General features: G+C 54.3%; 1 protein-coding gene across 2 annotated transcripts in view; it reads right to left on the reverse strand.

Annotated features, from left to right (window-relative positions):
* Nucleotides 1–12,684, reverse strand: part of DOCK6 (dedicator of cytokinesis 6) — a 64,923-nt gene extending 52,239 nt beyond the window's left edge. For both annotated transcript variants that reach the window (XM_055236632.2, XM_055236631.2), the window contains exons 1-6: nucleotides 12,560–12,684; nucleotides 2,933–3,020; nucleotides 2,077–2,252; nucleotides 1,776–1,844; nucleotides 1,412–1,541; nucleotides 186–398 (exon numbers count right to left, since the gene is read on the reverse strand). In XM_055236632.2, coding sequence (XP_055092607.1) covers nucleotides 186–398; nucleotides 1,412–1,541; nucleotides 1,776–1,844; nucleotides 2,077–2,252; nucleotides 2,933–3,020; nucleotides 12,560–12,603 — 720 coding nt within the window. In that variant the 5' untranslated portion in view covers nucleotides 12,604–12,684. The remainder of the gene's footprint in view (nucleotides 1–185; nucleotides 399–1,411; nucleotides 1,542–1,775; nucleotides 1,845–2,076; nucleotides 2,253–2,932; nucleotides 3,021–12,559) is intronic.
* Between the last annotated feature and the right edge of the window lie 6,936 nt (nucleotides 12,685–19,620).

The raw sequence follows: 19,620 nt of genomic DNA on the forward strand, positions 1-19,620 counted from the left end.
GGTGTCCACATATAGAAGCTATTGAATAAACATAGGATATACAGTAGGTGCCCAATAAATGCTGATTGGATTAATACAGGTGTATATAGTAGATGTCCATCTATGGAAGCTATTGAATAAACATGAAACATACAATAGGCACCCAGTAAATGCTGGCTGGCTGATATCTGGGAAGGGGCACCCACCTCGTCAGGTGCTGGGTAGAGGGTGAACAGGGCCGGGGGCCGGTGCTGCCGTCGAAGGGTTTCATTGCGCCGGTCCACATCTTCTGGGGCCGCCCGCTGTAGCAGAGAGGGCAGCAATGAGTCAGCTGCCAGGTTCCTCAGGTCGAAGATGCTAGAGGCACCACTGCTTCGAGGGGTGTCTTCTGGGGAGCCCGAGCCACGCCGGGAGTCATTCTGCCAGTGGAGAATGCACAAGCACTGAGTGCCAGCTGTATACACCCTCACCTCACTCTGGTGAGAGTGTCCTCATACTCATTCTAGAGATGGGGAAATTGAGGGTCGGGGGTGAGGGTCATCACTCTAAGGGTCACCTGGGGGTTTTGCCTACCCTCTTTCCAGAAACTTCTGTCTGGAGAGCCTCCCAACTTTTACCATTGCTGGGGGAGGCTACTCCTTATCCCACATTTGGGGCTTTAGGTGATCCTTATCTGGCCAATCAAAACACATCTACCCACCCTAGGGACTGGCTCCAAGGGCCTGGGCTGGGCCAACGAAAGCCTTCCCTGGGACTTTGTTCACTGTTGCCAGGGAAGGAGAGAGTTCTTCCTGATCTTCCTGCAGGATCAAATCCCAGCTCAGCTCTGTGACACTGGGTCTCTGACCCCCAACTCTAAGGGACTCAGTTTCCCTATCTACATCTAAAAATAATAACAAAATTAGCCGGCATGGTGGCGCATGCCTGTAATCCCAGCTACCCGGGAGGCTGAGGTGGGAGGATCGCTTGAATCTGGGAGGTGGATGTTGCTGTGAGCTGAGATTGCGCCACTGTACTCCAGCCTGGGCGACAGAGTGAGACTCCATCTCAAAATAATTAATTAATGAAAATAATAATAATAATGAAAACAACAATAATCTTTGGAATAATTACAGTTGGTATACAGTAGGTGCTCAGTAAATGTTGATTGACAAAATACAGGCTCACGGCCTCTAAGAACCTTGCTGTGCCTCAGTTTCCTTACCTGGGTGTAATGGCTGCCCTGACTCCTAGGATGAAAGCAGAGGACACATATAAAGCCTTCAGTACACCCTAAGCACTCAATAAATGTTTATAATTATGACCTCTAACTTTTTACTCACGGGGACTGATGCAATTCCTTTTGAGCTCAAGGCTGTCACATGCGACCAAAAGCTGAGGCCAGAGCCTCCACACATACCCCTTCAGTGACCCCAGCCAGGGGCTTCCTCACCGAGTCCTCAGGGCCGGACCTCTCGTCTCCAGAAGCATCCTGCTCAAAGACCTGGCGGGGGAGGCCCTTCTGTCGCTCCCGCTGTGTCTCCGTGGTGACGGGGCTGTATGCTGCACTCAGGTACTGATACCTAGCAGGAAACGGGGTTGGGCAGGTAGGGGGGGGCTGAGGGCCCCCAGGGGGTCCCCAGTGTGTTCTGACACACCTACATGGCACCTTCAAAGCCACCGTCCTTGTGCTCCACCAGACAAGTTTGCCTGCTCTTGCAGGGACAAGGGGCAGATACACAGTAGGACCGGCTGCAAACATCAGCTCAGTCCTTTTGGGTTCCGAACCCCCTGAGCTGCCCCCAAATCAGACTCACCTTCTGTGGACGATGACCCAGTCCTCGATATACATCTCCACCGCAGCCCTCACCTGGGCATCCAGTTTTCTGCAGCAAAAGAAGATCAGGGTAAACAGAGGCAGGGCCTCTGTGAATCCTTCTGCTAGCCTGTAAGGTTAGCACTGCCCTGCCTATTCCAGACAAGGGGAGACGGAGGCTCAGAGAAAAAGCATGGCTTGTCCAAGGTCACGGCTGAGCCAGGAGCTGAACTCGGGCTGTTGATGGGGATGGCAGAGACAGAGTGGAATCACAGGCAGAGAGGGCGTGGGGCTGAACCCACTCATCCTTGGGGATCCCGGGCTCCGTGGTCCGGCATTCCCGGGGCTGCAGAAGCAGCTCCAAGTCATCAGCTGGGAATTCTACCAGGTCCCTGAGGGGCCCGGGCTCAGCATCTGGTGGCCAGCTCAGAAGTACATCCTCAAAGTCCAGGGGCTCGACAACTTCAGTCAGTGGGACCTGGAATGGAGCAAAGTGGCTGTGATCGCACTGCCTAGGAGGCTGAGAGTGGGGGCACGAGGCAGGGGTGGGTGCGTGCCAGCTTCAAACTCAAATAGGAGGGTGGTGGGAGCCATGGAGGGTGTTGGAGCTACGGAGGAACCATGGAGGACGATGACCTCAGACTCTCCACCCCCACCTCAGCTTTCCCTGCCCTGCCCCTCCCTCCAGGGGCTCCAGGAAGGAAATCACACCCCACGTCTGGAAGGGCAGAAACTAACAGTAGAAGGAAAGAAATGTTGACAGAGGTCAGGCGAGAGACAATTCCTAAAGCGCCCCCAACCCTGTGGGCAACATGGCCCCACCCCTCTCAGGCGAAAGTCACTCCCCTCCCCAACTTCCCCCTCCTCCATGCCCATCTAGGTGGTCCAGGCGGCTGGAGGTGGGGGACGTCAGGAGGGAGCCACTCCCCCGACCACCCACAGGGTGACAAGCAGCTGCAGGGAGAGTGGCCACAGGAATTGGTGAGAGTACTAGGACCAGGACAGGGACTCCCGCCCCTGACACTGCTGGGTCCCTCTCGGTTTTCCCACAGGATAGGCCACAGGAGGGAGGGGGTGAGATAGAACCTAGGCCAAAGAAGCCCCTACCTCTGTCTGAGAGAGAGCAGGGGGCTGGGGGCGGACCCCCCAAACACTTACCCCCAGGGAGCTGCTGCAGCGTCTGCTGGAGTGGGGGGAGCCACTGCGTTCCCGGGACACCTGCTTCCGCACCTCTGCGGCCACCGTCCTGGAAAGACAGGGAGGGGGCCATTGGGGACGGGAAAACTCAGGCAGCGGAGCGGACAGATTCTTTCTATGAGGAAAATCCAGATTGTGGAAGGAAATAAATAGGCCGAGGGCCAAGAGAACCAGGAGTGCTGAGGCTTTAAGGGCCCATAGCTCCCCGGTTCCGCCAACCCCTTCCCCATCAAGCACAGATCAGGAGATGAGAATGCTGCCACCAGTGGGGTCTCAAGCCATCACGGACTCTCCTTCCCCTCCCAGCTGGGCCTGTGGCCTTCCAGGTCTGGAGGGAGGCCCACGGGTCCCTGGCCTCTGCTCCCTCATCTGGGGGACCTCTGTCCATCCTGCTGTTCCCCGACACACCCAGCCCTGCCCCTGGACCTCATCCAGAACATACATCCCTTCCCATCCTTGCTTTGGGGCCTTGGATAAGTCATTTCCGCCTCTGAGCCTCAGTTTACCCATATGTAGCTGATGCCCTGACTTCACAGAGCTGCTGGACAGAGCAGAGCCTGGCGCCTGGCCTGAAGTCACAGAGATCCTGAGATGAGGCCATTGTGTCAGAGGTCAACCTGGCCTGCGGGGCCCAGAGCTGGGAGGCCTTTTAAGTAACCCTATGCAACCAAGGTGGGCCCTGGGGCCTTCCTGGGCCACCTGGATCTGAGCAGGCCTTCAAAATCTGGGAGGATGGCCGGGCGTGGTGGCTCACACCTATAATCCCAGCACTTTGAGAGGCTGAGGCAGGTGGATCACCTGAGGTCAGAAGTTCAAGAAGGGCCTGGCCAACAAGGGGAAACCCCAACTCTACTAAAAGCACAAAAATTAGCCAGATGCCTGTAGTCCCAGCTACTCGAGAGGCTGAGGCAGGCAAATCGCTTGAACCCGGGAGGCGCAGGTTGCAGTGAGTCGAGATCGCGCCATTGCACCCCAACCTGAGCAACAGAGCAAGACTTTGTCTCAAAAAAAAAAAAAAAAAAAATCAGGGAGGATGGGGGTAAAGGGGCAAGACTCGCAGTAGAGGGGACTCTGCAGGAATGTGGAGAAGAGCCACAGGGATGGCTCAGCCCTCCAATTCCTCTGGCTGAGCTCAGAAGGGGACAAGAGAGCCATGCAATTACCTGAGGGTAGAGGGTGCCCAGCAGGGGGCACAGCAGGTGCAAAAGACCTGAGTTCGGGCTCCATGCTTTGAGTGTGGAGACTCCTGCTCCCTGGGGTCTCTGTGAAGGCAGGAGCTAGGGCTGTGCGTCCCCCAAAGAGGGCCTTGCACATACTAGGCACACACTCCTTTTTTTTTTGAGATGGAGTTTCGCTCTTGTTGCCCAGGCTGGAGTGCAATGGCTGCGATCCCGGCTCACTGCAACATCTGCTTCCCGGGTTCAAGTGATTCTCCTGCCTCCGCCTCCTGAGTAGCTGGGATTACAGGCATGCACCATCACGCCCGGCTAATTTTTCGTATTTTTAGCAGAGACGGGGTTTCACAATGTTGGCCAGGCTGGTCTCAAACTCCTGACCTTAGGTGATACACCTGCCTCAGCCTCCCAAAGTGCTGGGATTACAGGCATGCACCATCACGCCTAGCTAATTTTTCGTATTTTTAGCAGAGACGGGGTTTCACAATGTTGGCCAGGCTGGTCTCAAACTCCTGACCTTAGGTGATACACCTGCCTCAGCCTCCCAAAGTGCTGGGATTACAGGCATGAGCCACCGCTCCCGACCTACTTTTCTTTTTTCTTTTTTTTTTTGAGACAGACAGGGTTGCTCTGTTGCCCAGGCTGGAATGCAGTGGCATGATATCGGCTCACTGCAACCTTTGCCTCCCAGGCTCAAGTGATCCTCCTCCCACCTCAGCCTCAGCCTCCCAAGTAGCTGTGATTACAGGTGTGCACCACCACGCCTGGTTAATCTTTCTATTTTCAGTAGGGACAGGGTCTTGATATGTTTCCCAGGCTGGTCTGGAACTCCTGAGCTCAAGCGATCTGCCCGCCTTGTACTTTTTTTTAATAGAATGAGTGAGTCCCTTCCAGTCTTCTTCTACAACTTGCCCAAATCTGCTGAGTGAGGGGAAGCCCCAGGTCTTCTGGCTGTGTGGCTTTGGGCAGGTAGGATACCCTCTCTGGGCCTCAGTCCCTCTTAAAATAGAGAAGCTGATTGCCTGGGTTTTCAGGCCTTACTCCCTTCTGCTTCCCAATTCCCCGTGTAATTGTAATTTTTTTTTTTTTTTTTTTGAGACAGAGTCTCGCTCTGTTGCCCAGGCTGGAGTGCAGTGGCGCAATCTCGGCTCACTGCAAGCTCCGCCTCCCAGGTTCATGCCATTCTCCTGCCTCAGCCTCCTGAGTAGCTGGGACTACAGGCGCCCACCACTACGCCCAGCTAATTTTTTGTATTTTTAGTAGAGACGGGGTTTCACTGTGTTAGCCAGGATGGTCTCGAACTCTTGAACTCATGTGATCCGCCCGCCTTGGCCTCCCAAAGTGCTGGGATTACAGGTGTGAACCACTGCGCCCGGCCCCATTTTTGCTCTTAACAATCTTGGAGTCTTGCTTCTACTGACTACGGGGGTTGAGAAAGGCGCTTGTGGGGAATTCAAAGGATGTGAAAAATTAGGGCTTTTGTCTTCAAATTCCCAAAGTCAGGCTGCTGCCTCCAGAACCCTGGGCACACAGGGGCTGGGGGATAATTTACAAAAGATGCTGGGACAGGGGACAAAGCTGTGCCCTGGTCCCAGCTGTTCTGCAGCTGCTGCTCCAGAGAAGGCAGAGGGGAGGAGGGACGGCTGGGCCTCCAGCTTCATTTTCCCCTTGGCCTTGGAGAGAGGCCCCTGCAGTGGGAAAACTCCGGGTCTGCAACACCACGGCCACAGAGCCAGCTGACTGCATCACAGGACTCTGCACAAAGAGCCGTCAAGCGTGGATGAGTGACCATCAGTCTCTCAGCCTCGGGGCTCAGGCCACTGACCACCTTCTTGAGCTGTTCTGAGTGTAAGGCTTTGCACACAGTAAGTGCTCAATTAGGGCTTGCTGCCACCATGTTGTCTTCAAAGAAAATCCTAGGCAGCTGGGATTTCTGACCCTGGTTTTTTGTTTTCATTTTTTAAAAAATTTTTATTTATTTTTTTGAGACAGAGTTTCGCTCTTGTTGCCCAGGCTAGAGCGCAGTGGCATAATCTCAGCTCACTGCAACCTCCACCTCCAGGGTTCAGGCGATTCTCCTGCCTCAGCCTCCTAAGTAGCTGGGATTACAGGTGCCCACCACCATGCCCGGCTAATTTTTTGTATTTTTAGTAGAGATGGGGTTTCATCATCTTGGCCAGGATGGTCTCGAACTCCTGACCTCTGACCTCCGGTGATGCACCCACCTCAGCCTCCCAAAGTCCTGGGATTACAGGTGTGAGCAACTGAGCCCGGCCTATTTTTGTTTTTTTGTGTGTGTGTGTGTTTTTTTGAGACAGGTCTTACTGTCGCCCAGGCTTGAATGCAGTGGTGCAATCATGGCTAACTGCAGCCTCAAGCCCCTGGGTTCAAGCAATCCTCCTGCCTCAGCCTCCCGAGTAGCTGGGACAACCAGTGCACACCACCATGCTTGGCTAGTTATTATTATTATTATTTTTGTAGAAATGGGGTCTCACTATGTTGCCTAGGCTGGTCTCAAACTCCTGACCTCCCGTGATCTTCCTGCCTCAGCCTCCCAAAGTGCTGGGATTATATGTGTGAGCCACTGTGCCTGGCCTCTGACCCTGTTTTTACACCAAGGTGAGATGTAGATGACAACCATGAGAGTCAGGCATGGTGGCTCACACCTGTAATCCCTGTGCTTTGTGAGGCCAAGGTGGGAGGATCGCTTGAGCCCAGGAGTTTGAGGCTGCAGTGATGGCACCAGTGCACTCCAGCCTGGGCTATGGAGACACTGTCTCTTAAAAAAAAAAAAAAAATGCTGGGCACTGTGGTTTATGCCTGTAATCCCAGCACTTTGGGAGGCCGAGGCGGGCAGATCATCTGAGGTCAGGTGTTTGACACCAGCCTGGCCAACATGGTGAAACCCCGTCTCTACTAAAAATACAAAAATTAGCCAGGCATGGTGGCACATGCCGGTAATCTCAGTTACTCGGGAGGCTGAGGCAAGAGAATCACCTGAAGCCGGGAGGTGGAGGTTGCAGTGAGCCGAGATTGCGCCACTGTACTCCAGCCTAGGCAACAGAATGAAACGCTGTCTCAAAAAAAAAAAAAAAAAATCCATCTATAAGCCAGGTGTTGTGGCTCATGCCTATATTCCCAGCATTTTGGGAGGCTGAGGTGGGAGGATCACATGAGGCCAGGAGTTCAAGACCAGCTTGGGCAACATAGCGAGACCCCATTTCTAATAAACACAAACGTACACACACACACACACACAAAACCATCTGTGATTATTAAGCAAGGTTGAAAATATGCCAATCCAGCAATTCTACTCCAAGGTGTAGATTACTTAGAAGGAAACACATGGCCAAGAATGTTGACACCTCTGATCATGACAGCTCCAAAGTGAAACTCACATGTTCACTGACCAAAGAGGGAAATAAATGCATGAGGCCAGGGAATACTACCCAGCAATGAAAAAGGATTGCAGGCAATGGCCCAGCTGAGCCTTCCTGACATGATGCTGAGTGAACAAAGTTGGGCACACGGACGCAACATCTCCTGATTCAGTTTATATGACAACCTAAAACAGGCCAGATCAGGCAGGGCTGCTGGCATGTGGGAGGGAGCCAGGAAGGTGGAGATGGTCCCCATGGGAAATTGACCAAGTGGCCATTTCCTTGCCCTTTGCTTTATAATTATTCTTTAAACTTCGCACTTTTCTTTCTCTCTCTTTTTTTTTCTTCCTTGAGATGGAGTCTCTGTCATCCAGGCTAGAGTGCAGTGGTGAAATCTCAGCTCACTGCAACGTCCACGGCCCGGGTTCAAGCGATTCTCTTGCCTCAGCCTCCCGAGTAGCTGGGATTACAGGCACCCACCACCATGCCCAGCTAATTTTTGTATTTTTAGCGGAGGTGGGGTTTCACCATGCTGGCCAACCTGGCCTCGAACTCCTGACCTCAGGTGATCCGCCCACCTCAGCCTCCGAAAGTGCTGGGATTACAAGCATGAGCCAACGCGCCTGGCCTATAACTATTCTTTAAACTTTGCACTTTTCTTTCTCTCTTTTTTTTTTTTCTTGAGACGGAGTCTCTGTCACCCAGGCTGGAGTGCAGTGGTGTGATCTCGGCTCACTGCAACCTCCATGTTCTGGGTTCAAGTGATTCTCCTGCCTCAGCTTCCCCAGTAATTGGGATTACAGGCACTCGCCACCATGCCCGGCTAATTTTTATATTTTTAGTAGAGATGGGGTTTCACCATCTACAGACCCGAACTCCTGACCTCAGGTGATCTGCCTGCCTCATCCTCCCAAAGTGCTCGGATTATAGGCATGAGCCACCACACCCAGCCTACTTTCTTTTTCTTTCTTTCGAGACAGGGTCTCACTCTGTCACTCAGGCTGGAGTGCAGTGGCGCAATCACGGCTCACTGCAGCCTCAACCTCCTGAGCTCCAGCAATCCTCTCATCTCAGCCTCCCCAGGAGCTGGGACTACAGGTATGAGCCACCATCACACCTGGGTAATTTTTTTTTTTGTAGAGACAGGGTCTCGCTATTTTGCCCAGGCTGGTCTTGAACTCCTGGCCTCCCAAAGTGGTAGGATTACAGGTGTGAGCCACCATACCTGGCCCAAAATTTGTAGTTTTTGGTATGAATGTTATATGTTACAGTTTTTTAAATGGTAAAAAATAACAATATATGTATGTGCTTGTGTTTGCTGATACATTCAGGGATGGGTGGGAGAGAGAGAGAGAGAGAGAGAGAGATGTTTCCCTGAAATTTCAGTGGTAACTTTGAGATTTTGAAATTTGTCAATAAATACCTCATTTTCTTCTCACCCCTCCAATGAATCATTATTTTTCTTTTTTTTTTTTTTTTTTTGAGATGGAGTCTCGCTCTCTGTCTCTCAGGCTGGAGTGCAGTGGCGGGATCTTGCTCACTGCAACCTCCACCTCCCAGGTTCAAGCAATTCTCCTGCCTAAGCCTCCCAAGTAGCTGGGATTACAGGCGTGCGTCACCACACTTTTGTAAATTTGTAAAGTTACAAAAAGCTAATTTTTTGTATTTTTAGTAGAGACAGAGTTTCACCATGTTGGCCAGGCTGGTCTCGAACTCCTGACCTCAGGTGATCTGCCTGTCTCGGCCTTCCAAAGTCTGGGATCACAGGTGTGAGCCGCCGCGCACGGCCTTTCTTTTTTTTTTTTTTTTTTTTTTTGAGACAGAGTCTTACTCTGTCACCAAGGCTGGAGTGCAGTGGCACGATCTCTGCTCATTGCAACCGCCACCTCCTGGGTTCAAGTGATCCTCCTACCTCAGCCTCTGGAGTAGCTGGGATTACAGACGTGTGCCACCACTCCTGGCTAATTTTTGTATTTTTAGTAGACACAGGGTTTCACCATGTTGTTCAGGCTGGTGTCGAACTCCTAACCTCAGGTGATTCACGCGCCTCAGCCTCACAAAGTCCTGGGATTACAGGTGTGAGCCACCATGCCCGGCCAAGAGTGACAACCACTTTAAACCTAGTTTGAATAGTCACACCTGAGCCAATGGGCCTTGGTTAGGATTAAACAAGCGATATCCCAGATGGGGACCAGCACTCAGTAAGTGCTAATAAATGTTGATCACTCTCATTATTCCATACCTTACTTGTAAAATTAAAATTTGTACAAGTTAAAAAAAGAACAAATTAGGCTGGGCGCGGTGGCTCATGCTTGTAATCCCAGCACTTTGGGAGGCCGAGGCGGGCGGATCACGAGGTCAGGAGATCGAGACCATGGTGAAACCCCGTCTCTACTAAAAATACAAAAAATTAGCCGGGCGTGGTGGCGGGCGCCTGTAGTCCCAGCTACTCGGAGCGGCTGAGGCAGGAGAATGGCGTGAACCCAGGAGGCTGAGCTTGCAGTGAGCCGAGATTGTGCCACTGCACTCCAGCCTAGGCGACAGAGCGAGACTCCGTCTCAAAAAAAAAAAGAACAAATTACATTGCATACAGCAATATTTGTCCATGTTGTCTACATTCTTAAAATTTTGTATTTTAAGTTGCCCTCCCCAAACCTTTTTTAAAAGAATCTGTTCATTAGAAATCTGGAAGATTGTCTAATATTCAGGTTAATCTGGTATTTGTGGAATAAATGACTGAATGGATGAACAGATGAATATAGGACCAGCTCTGAGTATGTAGACACCTGGGTGCCCAAGAGCGAAATTGCTCTGGCAGCCCTGGGCCACTCCCTCACAGTTCACTAGGGCCCCAGGATCATTCTCTACTCTTACCCTGAGCTCTACAGTATCCAAAACCCCTCTTTCTCACTTGAGTAAAAACCAGGACCCAAGGACATACAGACCAAAATGCAAAGAAACAGACAGTAGGCTGGGCGCAATGGCTCACGCCTGTAATCCCAGCATTTGGGAGGCCGAGGCAGCAGGATCACTTGAGCCCAAGAGTTTGAGGCCAGCCTGGGCAAGATAGTGAGATCCCGTTTCTACAAAAGGTTAAAAAGTTAGCCAAGTGTTGCAGCATACACCTGTAGTCCCAGCTACTTGGGAGGCTGAGGCAGGAGGATCACTTGAGCCTGGGAGATTGAGACTGCAGTGAGCCAAGGTATCACCACTGCACTCCAGGCTGGGTGACAGAACAAGACCCTGTCTCAAAAAAAGAAAAGGAAAAAAAAAAAAAAAAGCCCTGGGTGCAGTGGCTCACACCTGTAATCCCAGCACTTTGGGAGGTGGGCGGATCGCCTGAGGTCAGGAGTTCATGACCAGCCTGGCCAACATGGTGAAACCCCCTCTTTACTAAAAATACAAAAATTAGCTGGGCATGGTGGCGGGCACCTGTAATCCCAGCTACTCAAGAGGCTGAGGCACAAGAATCGCTTGAACCAGGGAGGCGAAGGTTGCAGTGAGCCGAGATTGTGCCACTGCACTCCAGCTTGGGTGAAGAGCCAGACTCTGCCTCAAAAAAAAAAAAAAAGGAAAAAGAAACAGACAGCAATAATGTTTGCAGCCTCAAAGATGCCAAAGGTCTAAGACAGAAAGCCAATTTATAGACAAAGATAATGATAGAACATAAAAATTGCCCAGCCATTATGCCCCAGCAGCCAGGTCTCATCCCTCCTCTGCTGAGAACTCCCCATGGCTCCCACCTCGCCTGGGGTCAAAAGTCAAAAGTCCCTTGCACAGCCCACAAGACCCTGTACATTCTACTCTTACTGTCCCCCTCCAGCTCTCTGTTCCTGCCTCAGGGCCTTTGCACAAACCCTTCCCACTCTTCTCCCCCACAAAGAGGCCTCGATCCCTCCCTCATCTCCTTGAGGTTTTTGCTCAAAGGCACCTGCTCATCCAGGCCTTCCTGACCCACCTCCCGCATCTCAAGCAGCCCCCACCCTCCCATCCCCCTTCCCTGTCTTCTTGTTCCTACAGCATTTGTCACTGACAGGTAATCTACTTGATCAGGCTTCTGGTCTCTCTCCGCCACTATATCCCAAGAGGGGGATCTTTTGTTTCCATAAGACCAGGGCCCAACCCACAGGGCAGCTCTTTCACCTGGGGGCAGTCAGGACAGGTCCCCCCGGGAGAGGATACCCGAGCTTCTGAACGCACCCTTGTCGCAAAGACCCCCCCGGCAACTGGGGGCGAGGCTTTTCAGCCCCAGAGAGTCTGATATCCCCCTCCCAGGCTGTGACTCTCACAATCCCCAGTGGCCACGGAAATGGATCCCCCAGCGCCTGGGGCCTGTCCCCTCCCCCGTCTGCCCACCAGCTGGTTCTGTCCCCAGCCCCCACTCCCTCCATTCAATCACCCATCCATCCCCAGCGCGGTCCAGCCCGTGCTGGGAGAGCCTGAAGCAGAAGGTGGGGGGGCGTCCACAGCTGTCCCCCTTCCCCCCCGACAGCTGGGCACCGGACCCTGGAGGGGGAAGGGCACGGGAAACTCCTCGAGGGGTTTCAAACGCCACCAAGGAGATCATCTCTGTCCCCAAATCTCAGAGCCTGGAGCCTCCCTGCCCCAAACCAGGCACTGAGGAAGGAACAGAAAGTCCGGCCCACCCCGATCTCCGAGAGCGCGGGGACAGTGAGGGGCCAAGAGACACGGACGGGGAGCGCAGGGAGTTCAGGGGGCGCCCGGCATCCACATCCCCGCGCCACCTCCTCCGCGAAGCCCTCCGGACACACCCCTGCGCTTCACAGAGGCAGAACGGCAGCCGCCATCGCGCTCCCAGCCCCGACGCGACTCCCATCTGGGACCCCCGCCGGGACCCCCGCGGCCCTCCCCGCCTTCTCCCGCTCCCAGCCCCGGCCGGAGGAAGCTGGCGGGACCCGGGCCGAGGCGGAAAGGGGTTGAATTGGGGGCGCCCGGGCGGGGAGGGTCGCACCGCCCCGGGGCGGGGCTGGGCCACGTGGGGGAGGTGGGAGGGTGCCCCGCGGCCACACTACCTGTTGATCTTGTGCGCGAAGGCGCGGCGCTCGGCGGCCGCCATGGTTCTCGCGTCCCACCGCCTCCCCGCGCCCCGGCCCCGCCGCCGCTGCCGCCTCCCGGTTCTGGGCAGCCGGGGCGGGGCGGGGCCGGCGCGGGGGCGGGGCCCTTCCGGGTGGCCCGGGCCGCTCCGTGCTGCCCCTGTCGGCCGGAGGGGTCGCCTGGAGTCCTGGGGTCTGGGGAAACTGAGGCTGGGGACGGAGAGGAGGCGCTGGGACCCAGACGGGGGTGCCCCAGACTCCCGGGCTGGCGGGGGCGCTCTTTCCACCCTGGGAGCTGGGCTGGAGAAACTGAGCCTGAGGCGGGAGGGAGGGAAGGGAGGCGCTGAGACCCAGGCTAGGTGGACCCCAGGCTCCCGGGGTTTAGTGGGGGCGGGGGGGGTGTCCCCACCCCAGGAGCGGGGCTGGGGAAACTGAAGCTAAAGAGGGAGGGAGGGAGGGAGGGAGGGAGGGAGGGAGGGGAGGCGCTGGGACTCAGGCTGGGTAGGCCCCAGATTTCCGGGGTTTGGGGGCTCTTTCTGCCCTCTGACTCCTGGCTGGAAAACAATAACGATGTTCATGTATCTAATAATCACACCTGTAAGTATAATCGTGGCTGTGCATGGTGGCTCATGCCTGTAATCCCAGCACTTTGGGAGGCCAAGGCAGGAGGACTGTTTGAGCCCAGGAGTTGGAGACCAGCCTGGGCAACATAATGAGACCCCGTGTCCACAAAAAAATACAAAAATTAACCAGGCATTGGCCGGGCGCGGTGGCTCACGCCTGTAATCCCAGCACTTTGGGAGGCCGAGGCGGGCGGATCCCGAGGTCAGAAGATCCAGACCATCCTGGCTAACACAGTGAAACACCGTCTCTACTAAAAATACAAAAAATTAGCCGGGCGCGGTGGCGGGCGTCACCAGCTACTCGGGAGGCTGAGGCAGGAGAATGGCGTGAACCCGGGAGGCGGAGCTTGCAGTGAGCGAAGATAGCACCACTGCGCTCTGGCCTGGGCGAAAAGAGGGAGACTCCGTCTCAAAAAAAAAAAAAAAAAAAATTAACCAGGCATGGTGGTGTGTGCCTGTAATCTCAGCTACCCAGGAGGCTGAGGGAGGAGGATCGCTTGAGCCTGGGAGGTCGAGGCTGCAGTGAGCTGTGATTGTGCCACTGCAATCCAGCCTGGGTGACAGAGCGAGACCCTGTCTCAAAAAGTGTAATTGCTAAGATGTCATTGAGCCTGGCCCTGCAGTTCACACATGCAGAAGACATGATTGTTTTCCTCCATTTTACAGATGAGTAAACTGAGGCACAGAGGTGTTCGGGTGCTTGCTCAGAGTGACTCACAGGGGTCTCTGGCGCCTGCATTGTCCGTGCTCCCAGTCTAGAGCATGGGAGGCAGAGGAGCCTGGCTAGACACTGGGGTGCCCAGAGATGTGCCCCAGGTCCAGGTGGTAGGACCTGAGTGAGCCAGTTTGGGAGTCTAGACTTGCGGGGCCGCCTCCACCAAGAGAAGGAGGTGGGGATGTCTTGGTTAATCTATGCTCTCAAATCTTTCCCCACTGGCCTCTCTTCCAGCACCGCTGCAGCATTTTTAGAGAATTCTCCAGCCGACACTCCCCTCTGGAGGAACTCACCCCTTTTTCACCTGCATGCCTCTGCACCGGCAGGTCCTTCCTCCTGGACAGCCCTTCTTTCCCTGGTCAGCAAATGCCCCAGGGAGAATTTGAGTTTGAATCAGACAAGGCCGTGGCTCTGCCTCAGGGCTTTTGCACATGCTGTTCTCTTTCCCATCTATGGGTTGCTGGCATTTTATCCTCTATTACTTATTTATTTATTTATTTTGAGATGGCATTTCACTCTTGTTGCCCAGGCTGGAGTGCAATGGCACAATCTTGGTTCACTGCAACCTCTGCCTCCCAGGTTCAAGCGATTCTCCTGCCTCAGCCTCCCGAGTAGCTGGGATTACAGGCACCCACCATCACACCTGGCTAATTTTTTGTATTTTAGTACAGCCGGGGTTTCACCATGTTGGCCAGGCTGGTCTGGAGCTCCTGACCTCAGGTGATCCACCCGCCTCAGCCTCCCAAAGTGCTGGGATTACAGGAATGAGCCACCACGCCCACCCTGAGTCACCATGCGCCCCCGAGACACAGTTTCTTGCCTTGCTGCCCAGTGAATCCATGTCAGACCTTGAACCCACAGGAAGGAGGCCTGGATTGTAGGGGAACCCCCAAACCCTGCCAGTCAGACCCAGGATAGCATCCTGCTAATCAGGCCGCAGTAGGGCTGCTCACAGCCTGGCATGTGACATGTGCACACAGCCCACTTGCCTGCCCGGAGTGGTCCAGCCACTTTGGCCAGGTGGAGCTCCACCCATCACTCCCCGCCATGCCCCACCCAGTGTCCCCGCCTTGCCTCTCAGGCTGCTAGGAGCTGGGCTGGGCAAGAAACATGCAGATGAGCAAAGATTTGCACATTTCTTAGCCTAGTTCCAGTCCAGCCCCCTTTATATCCGGTCTCCCAGCTTCCTTTCTCATCCTCCCCCAGCTTGTTCCTGCATCAGTGGCCAGGAAGAGCCTGGGAACACCTGCATCACATTAGATCCCTCCTCTGTTCAGAACCTTCCATGGCTCCCACCTCATTCAGGGTAAAAGCCAACGTCCTCCCACAACCCGCCGGGCACAGTGGCTCACTGTCATCCCAGCACTTTGGGAGGCCGAGGCGGGTGGATCACTTGAGGTCAGGAGTTCAAGACCAGCCTGGCCAACATGGCGAAACCCCGTCTCTACTAAAAATACAAAAAATAGCCAGGCATGGTGGTGGGAGCCTGTAATCCCAGCTACTCGGGAGGCTGAGGCAGGAGGATCATTTGAACCCAGGAGGCAGAGGTTGCAGTGAGCTGAGATTGCGCAACCGCACTCCAGCCTGGGCGAAAGAGTGAGACCCTGTCTCAAAACCACAACAACAACAAAACAACCAACAAACAAAACCAAAGTCCTCCCACAAGCCACAAGGCCCAGCATGATCAGCCCTGTCACCTCCCCGGCTTGCCTCCTCCTTTTCTTTCCCTCATTCACTCCACTCCAGCCGCCCCTGCCTCCTGGATGCTCCTCTAAACACCAGGACACAGCTCCACCTAAGGACCTTTGCATGTTCTGTTCCCTTTCCCACATATTGGTGTTGCCATTAGCCCCCTTTTACAGATAAGGAAACTGAGGAACACCCAGAGAGGGGACTCGCCCTAATGTAGCCTACTGAATCAGTGTCAGATCCAAGATTTGACTCCAGGGAGCCTGACCCCAAAGCGGTTGTCTCTAAAGTCTCACTGGGTCTCCATCGGACCTGGCTGTGTGACCCAGGATAAATTGCTCAACTTCTCTGAGCCCCAGTTTCCTTGTTTGCTCCCTGAGAGTTCGTGGTCGGTCACAGCTTGAGACCCAGACATCAGGAGGTAAGTTGAGCCATGGAGCAACAAACTTCAGGGCCTCATCAGGGCCCATTCCCTGTCGAAGCCCAAGGGGGCTTTGAGCTCAGTGACTCCACGTCCTGCCTTGGTGAAAACGCTGCTTCAGAGACTGCTCCGATCAAAGGCCCTACCCCAGATGCCTCGAGCCCAGTACCCGCCCCAGTGCCTGCCAGACCTGACTGGTGAGGCTATTTCTCTCCAGAGCACCGGCAGCCCTAACTCAGCTGGGTGTGGCTGGGGTGCCCCTGACAGCTGATCAAACAGAGGCTGAGCGTGGTGGCAGGGACTTTGGCCTCCTCTGCTCTGCTGCACAGAGAACACGTTGTGGACATGAGGCTGGAGCTGGTGGACCAGGGAGGAGGGGCTGTACTGGTCCAGGTTGGGGATGACAGTCCTGGATGGGGTGAGGATATAGGGGAGGCGAGAAGTCAGTGGGCTCCGGGCAGATGGACTCACTGGTGGCTGGACAGTAAGTCCATGTGCACATTAGAGTAAGAGAGGAGTCGAAAACCGTCTCCTTCACCCACGCTGCTGCCTAATGCTGCTCCCTCCACCTGGAATGCTGTTCCACCCACTCTTCGTCTGCCTGCACCCTTCTTTGTCCCTTATATCTCAGCTTGGACATCCCTGCCTTTGCCCGCTGCCTCCGCCATGGAGGCCCCAGTCACGTCCCAGTTGCTGGGTTACCTTTCTCTGTGGGGTTCCCAGCACCTGACATTTAGGAGGAGCTCCATAAATATTTACTTTTTGGTTTTGCTCTTTTTTTTTTTTTTTTTTTTTTGAGACAGGGTCTCGCTCTGTTGCCCAGGCTGTAGTGCAGTGGCTCCCAGTAGGGCTCACTGCAGCTTCCTCCTCCCAGACTCAAGCAACCTTCCTACCTCAGTCCCCAGAGTAGATGGGACTAGAGGCATGCACCACCATGGACAGCTAAATTTTTTGATTTTTTTTGTAGCGACAGGGGTCTCACTATGTTGCCCAGGCTGGTCTCAAACTCTCGGCCTCAAGCGAAGCTGCCAACTTGGCCTCCCACAGTGCTGGGATTACAGATGCGCCCTCCTCTGTTCTCCTGATATGCGGCTCAGAGCTTGTCCCCGACCTCGCTATTGGAATCACTGTAGCATCATAATGTGCTTCTGTATCTTTCTGTGCTGGGTGCAGCTGCCTCCAGACCCTTGCACAGGCCATCCCCTCTGCCCAGAACATGGATCCCCCCACTCATTACCTGAACAAACTCATTTTTTGAGGCGGAGTTTTGCTCCTGTTGCCCTGGCTGGAGTGCAATGGCACGATCTCAGCTCACTGCAACCTCTGCCTCCCAGGTTCAAGTAATTCTCCTGCCTCAGCCTCCGGAGTAGCCGGGATTACAGGCATGCGACACCACACCCGACTAATTTTGCATTTTTAGTAGAGATGGGGTTTATCCATGATGGTCAGGCTGGTCTCGAACTCCTGACCTCAGCTGATCCGCCCGCCTCGGCCTCCCAAAGTGCTGGGATTACAGGTGTGAGCCACCGCGCCTGGCCACCTAAACAAACTTCTATTCACTCTTCAGGTCTGATGCCTCTTGGAAGCCTTCCGTGACCACCTCCCTCCCCGGTGGAAGCTGCGTCAGGGGCTCCTCTGGGCTCCTGTCCCCTCCAGCCCTTGGGTCTCCCCATCGCAGTCCTGATCACCCTCAGAATAACTGTCTGGTTCTGTGGTGTCTGCTTCTCCCATTCCAATGTCAGCTCCATGAGAACAGAAATTTTTCTTTTCCTTTTTTCCTTCTTTCCACAACAGGGTCTTGCTCTGTCGCCCAGGCTGGAGTGTAGTGATGCAATCATAGCTCACTGCAATCTTGATCTCCTGAGCTCAGGCAATCCTCCTGCCTCAGCCTCCTGAGTAGCTGGGACCACAGGTTAATGCCACCATGCCCAGCTAGTTTTTAAATTGTTTGTAGAGATGGGGTCTCACTATGTTGCCCAGGCTTTTTTTTTTTTGAGACAGGGTCTTGCGCTGTCAAACAGGCTGGAGTGCCATGACATGATCATAGCTTACTACAGCCTCCAACTCCTGTACTTAAGAGATCCTCCCACCTCAGCCTCCCAAAGTGCTGGGATTGTGGGCGTGAGCCACCACCGTGCCTGGCCTCTCTGCCTTATTCACTGCTGTATCCCCAACACCCAGGACACAGCTATGTATACTATAGGTGCTCAATAAGAGAATGAGTGAGCCAGAGTAGTACAGGGCCTCACTGGCCAGAGGACCTCAGGGCCTCTCTGTCCCCGGGTGTCCACTGTTGATAGCATCAGTGTGGCAGGAGCGACCAGTCCCACAGCAGGGAGATAGGTTCCTCGTGGAGAGGGAGCCTGCCTGGGCCTCCCAAAGTGAGAGGTGTTGGGGGTGACGGTGAAGGGGGAGGTTGAATGAGGCTGCCCACTGGCCCCTGGTACTTGTGGTGGAAATGGTGGGCCCAGCCAGGCCAGGACACTTGCCCCATCCTGCCCATAGGCAGAGGAACCTGCTGCTTCGTGGAGAATTGAGGACCGAGAGCATACAAGGCACATCCATGCAACAGGCATCCACGGAGCATCTACCATCTGCAGGTGCCTACTCACCCTGGGAGGTGGAATCATCATCCTGGGTCACCATCCTACAGGTGCAGGAAACTGAGGCTGAGAGAGGAGCAGCCACCAGCCTCAAATCATACAACACTGGTGTGCCAGGCATGGTGGCTCACGCCTGTAATCCCAGCACTTTGGGAGGCTGAGGCAGGTTGATCACTTGAGGTCAGGAGTTCAAAACCAACCTGGCCAATGTGTTGAAACCCCTTCTCTACTAAAAATACAAAATTAGCCAGGTGTGGTGGTGTGTGCCTGTAGTCCCAGCTACTTGGGAGGCTGAGGGAGGAGAATCACTTGAACCTGGGAGGCACAGGCCGCAGTGAGCTGAGATCGCGCCACTGCCCTCACTTCAGCCTGAGCGACAAAGCGAGATTCCATCTCAAAAAAAAAAAAAAATCACATAACACTGGAGTCATAGGACTCGAACCCACGTCTGTCATCTTCAGGGAAGTCTCTCCTGTGGTTTTTCAGATGCATTTTGGCAATTGGTGAATTACTTGAGTGAATGAATGGGTGTCTTGCAGTCAGTGGTGAGTTCAGAGCAGGAACAGTCATGAGCAGGATTTGGAGTCCTGAGAGACGTGGATTTGAGTTCTGGCTTGGCCCCACAGCTGGACTGCGTGACCTGGACCTCTCTGGGCCTCAGTTTCCTCATCTGCAAAGTGGGCGCAGCAACCTCAGTGGTCCACCAACAGGGCCGTGACGGGGCCAGTGAGGTGGCATCAGGAGAGCACAAAACCGAGGGAGACGCTGACGTGTTGGATTGTTTTTTCTGCTGTTTCCGGAGCCGGGGAAGGAAGCCGGAAGCCAATACAGGGTGTCCAGGCCTGCTTTTGGGAGTTTAAGTTACAAAGACAAAAGCTGGGCCTAGACAGGTCAGAGGGGCAGGACACAGGCTTCCTGTTTTTCTTTGAACAGATGGCCCAGCCACCAGATGCTTGTCTGTCCAGACACATGTGCATTGTCCAAGCAAC

Source organism: Symphalangus syndactylus, chromosome 13, assembly GCF_028878055.3.
Source record: "Symphalangus syndactylus isolate Jambi chromosome 13, NHGRI_mSymSyn1-v2.1_pri, whole genome shotgun sequence".
Classification (NCBI taxonomy): Eukaryota; Metazoa; Chordata; class Mammalia; order Primates; family Hylobatidae; genus Symphalangus; species Symphalangus syndactylus.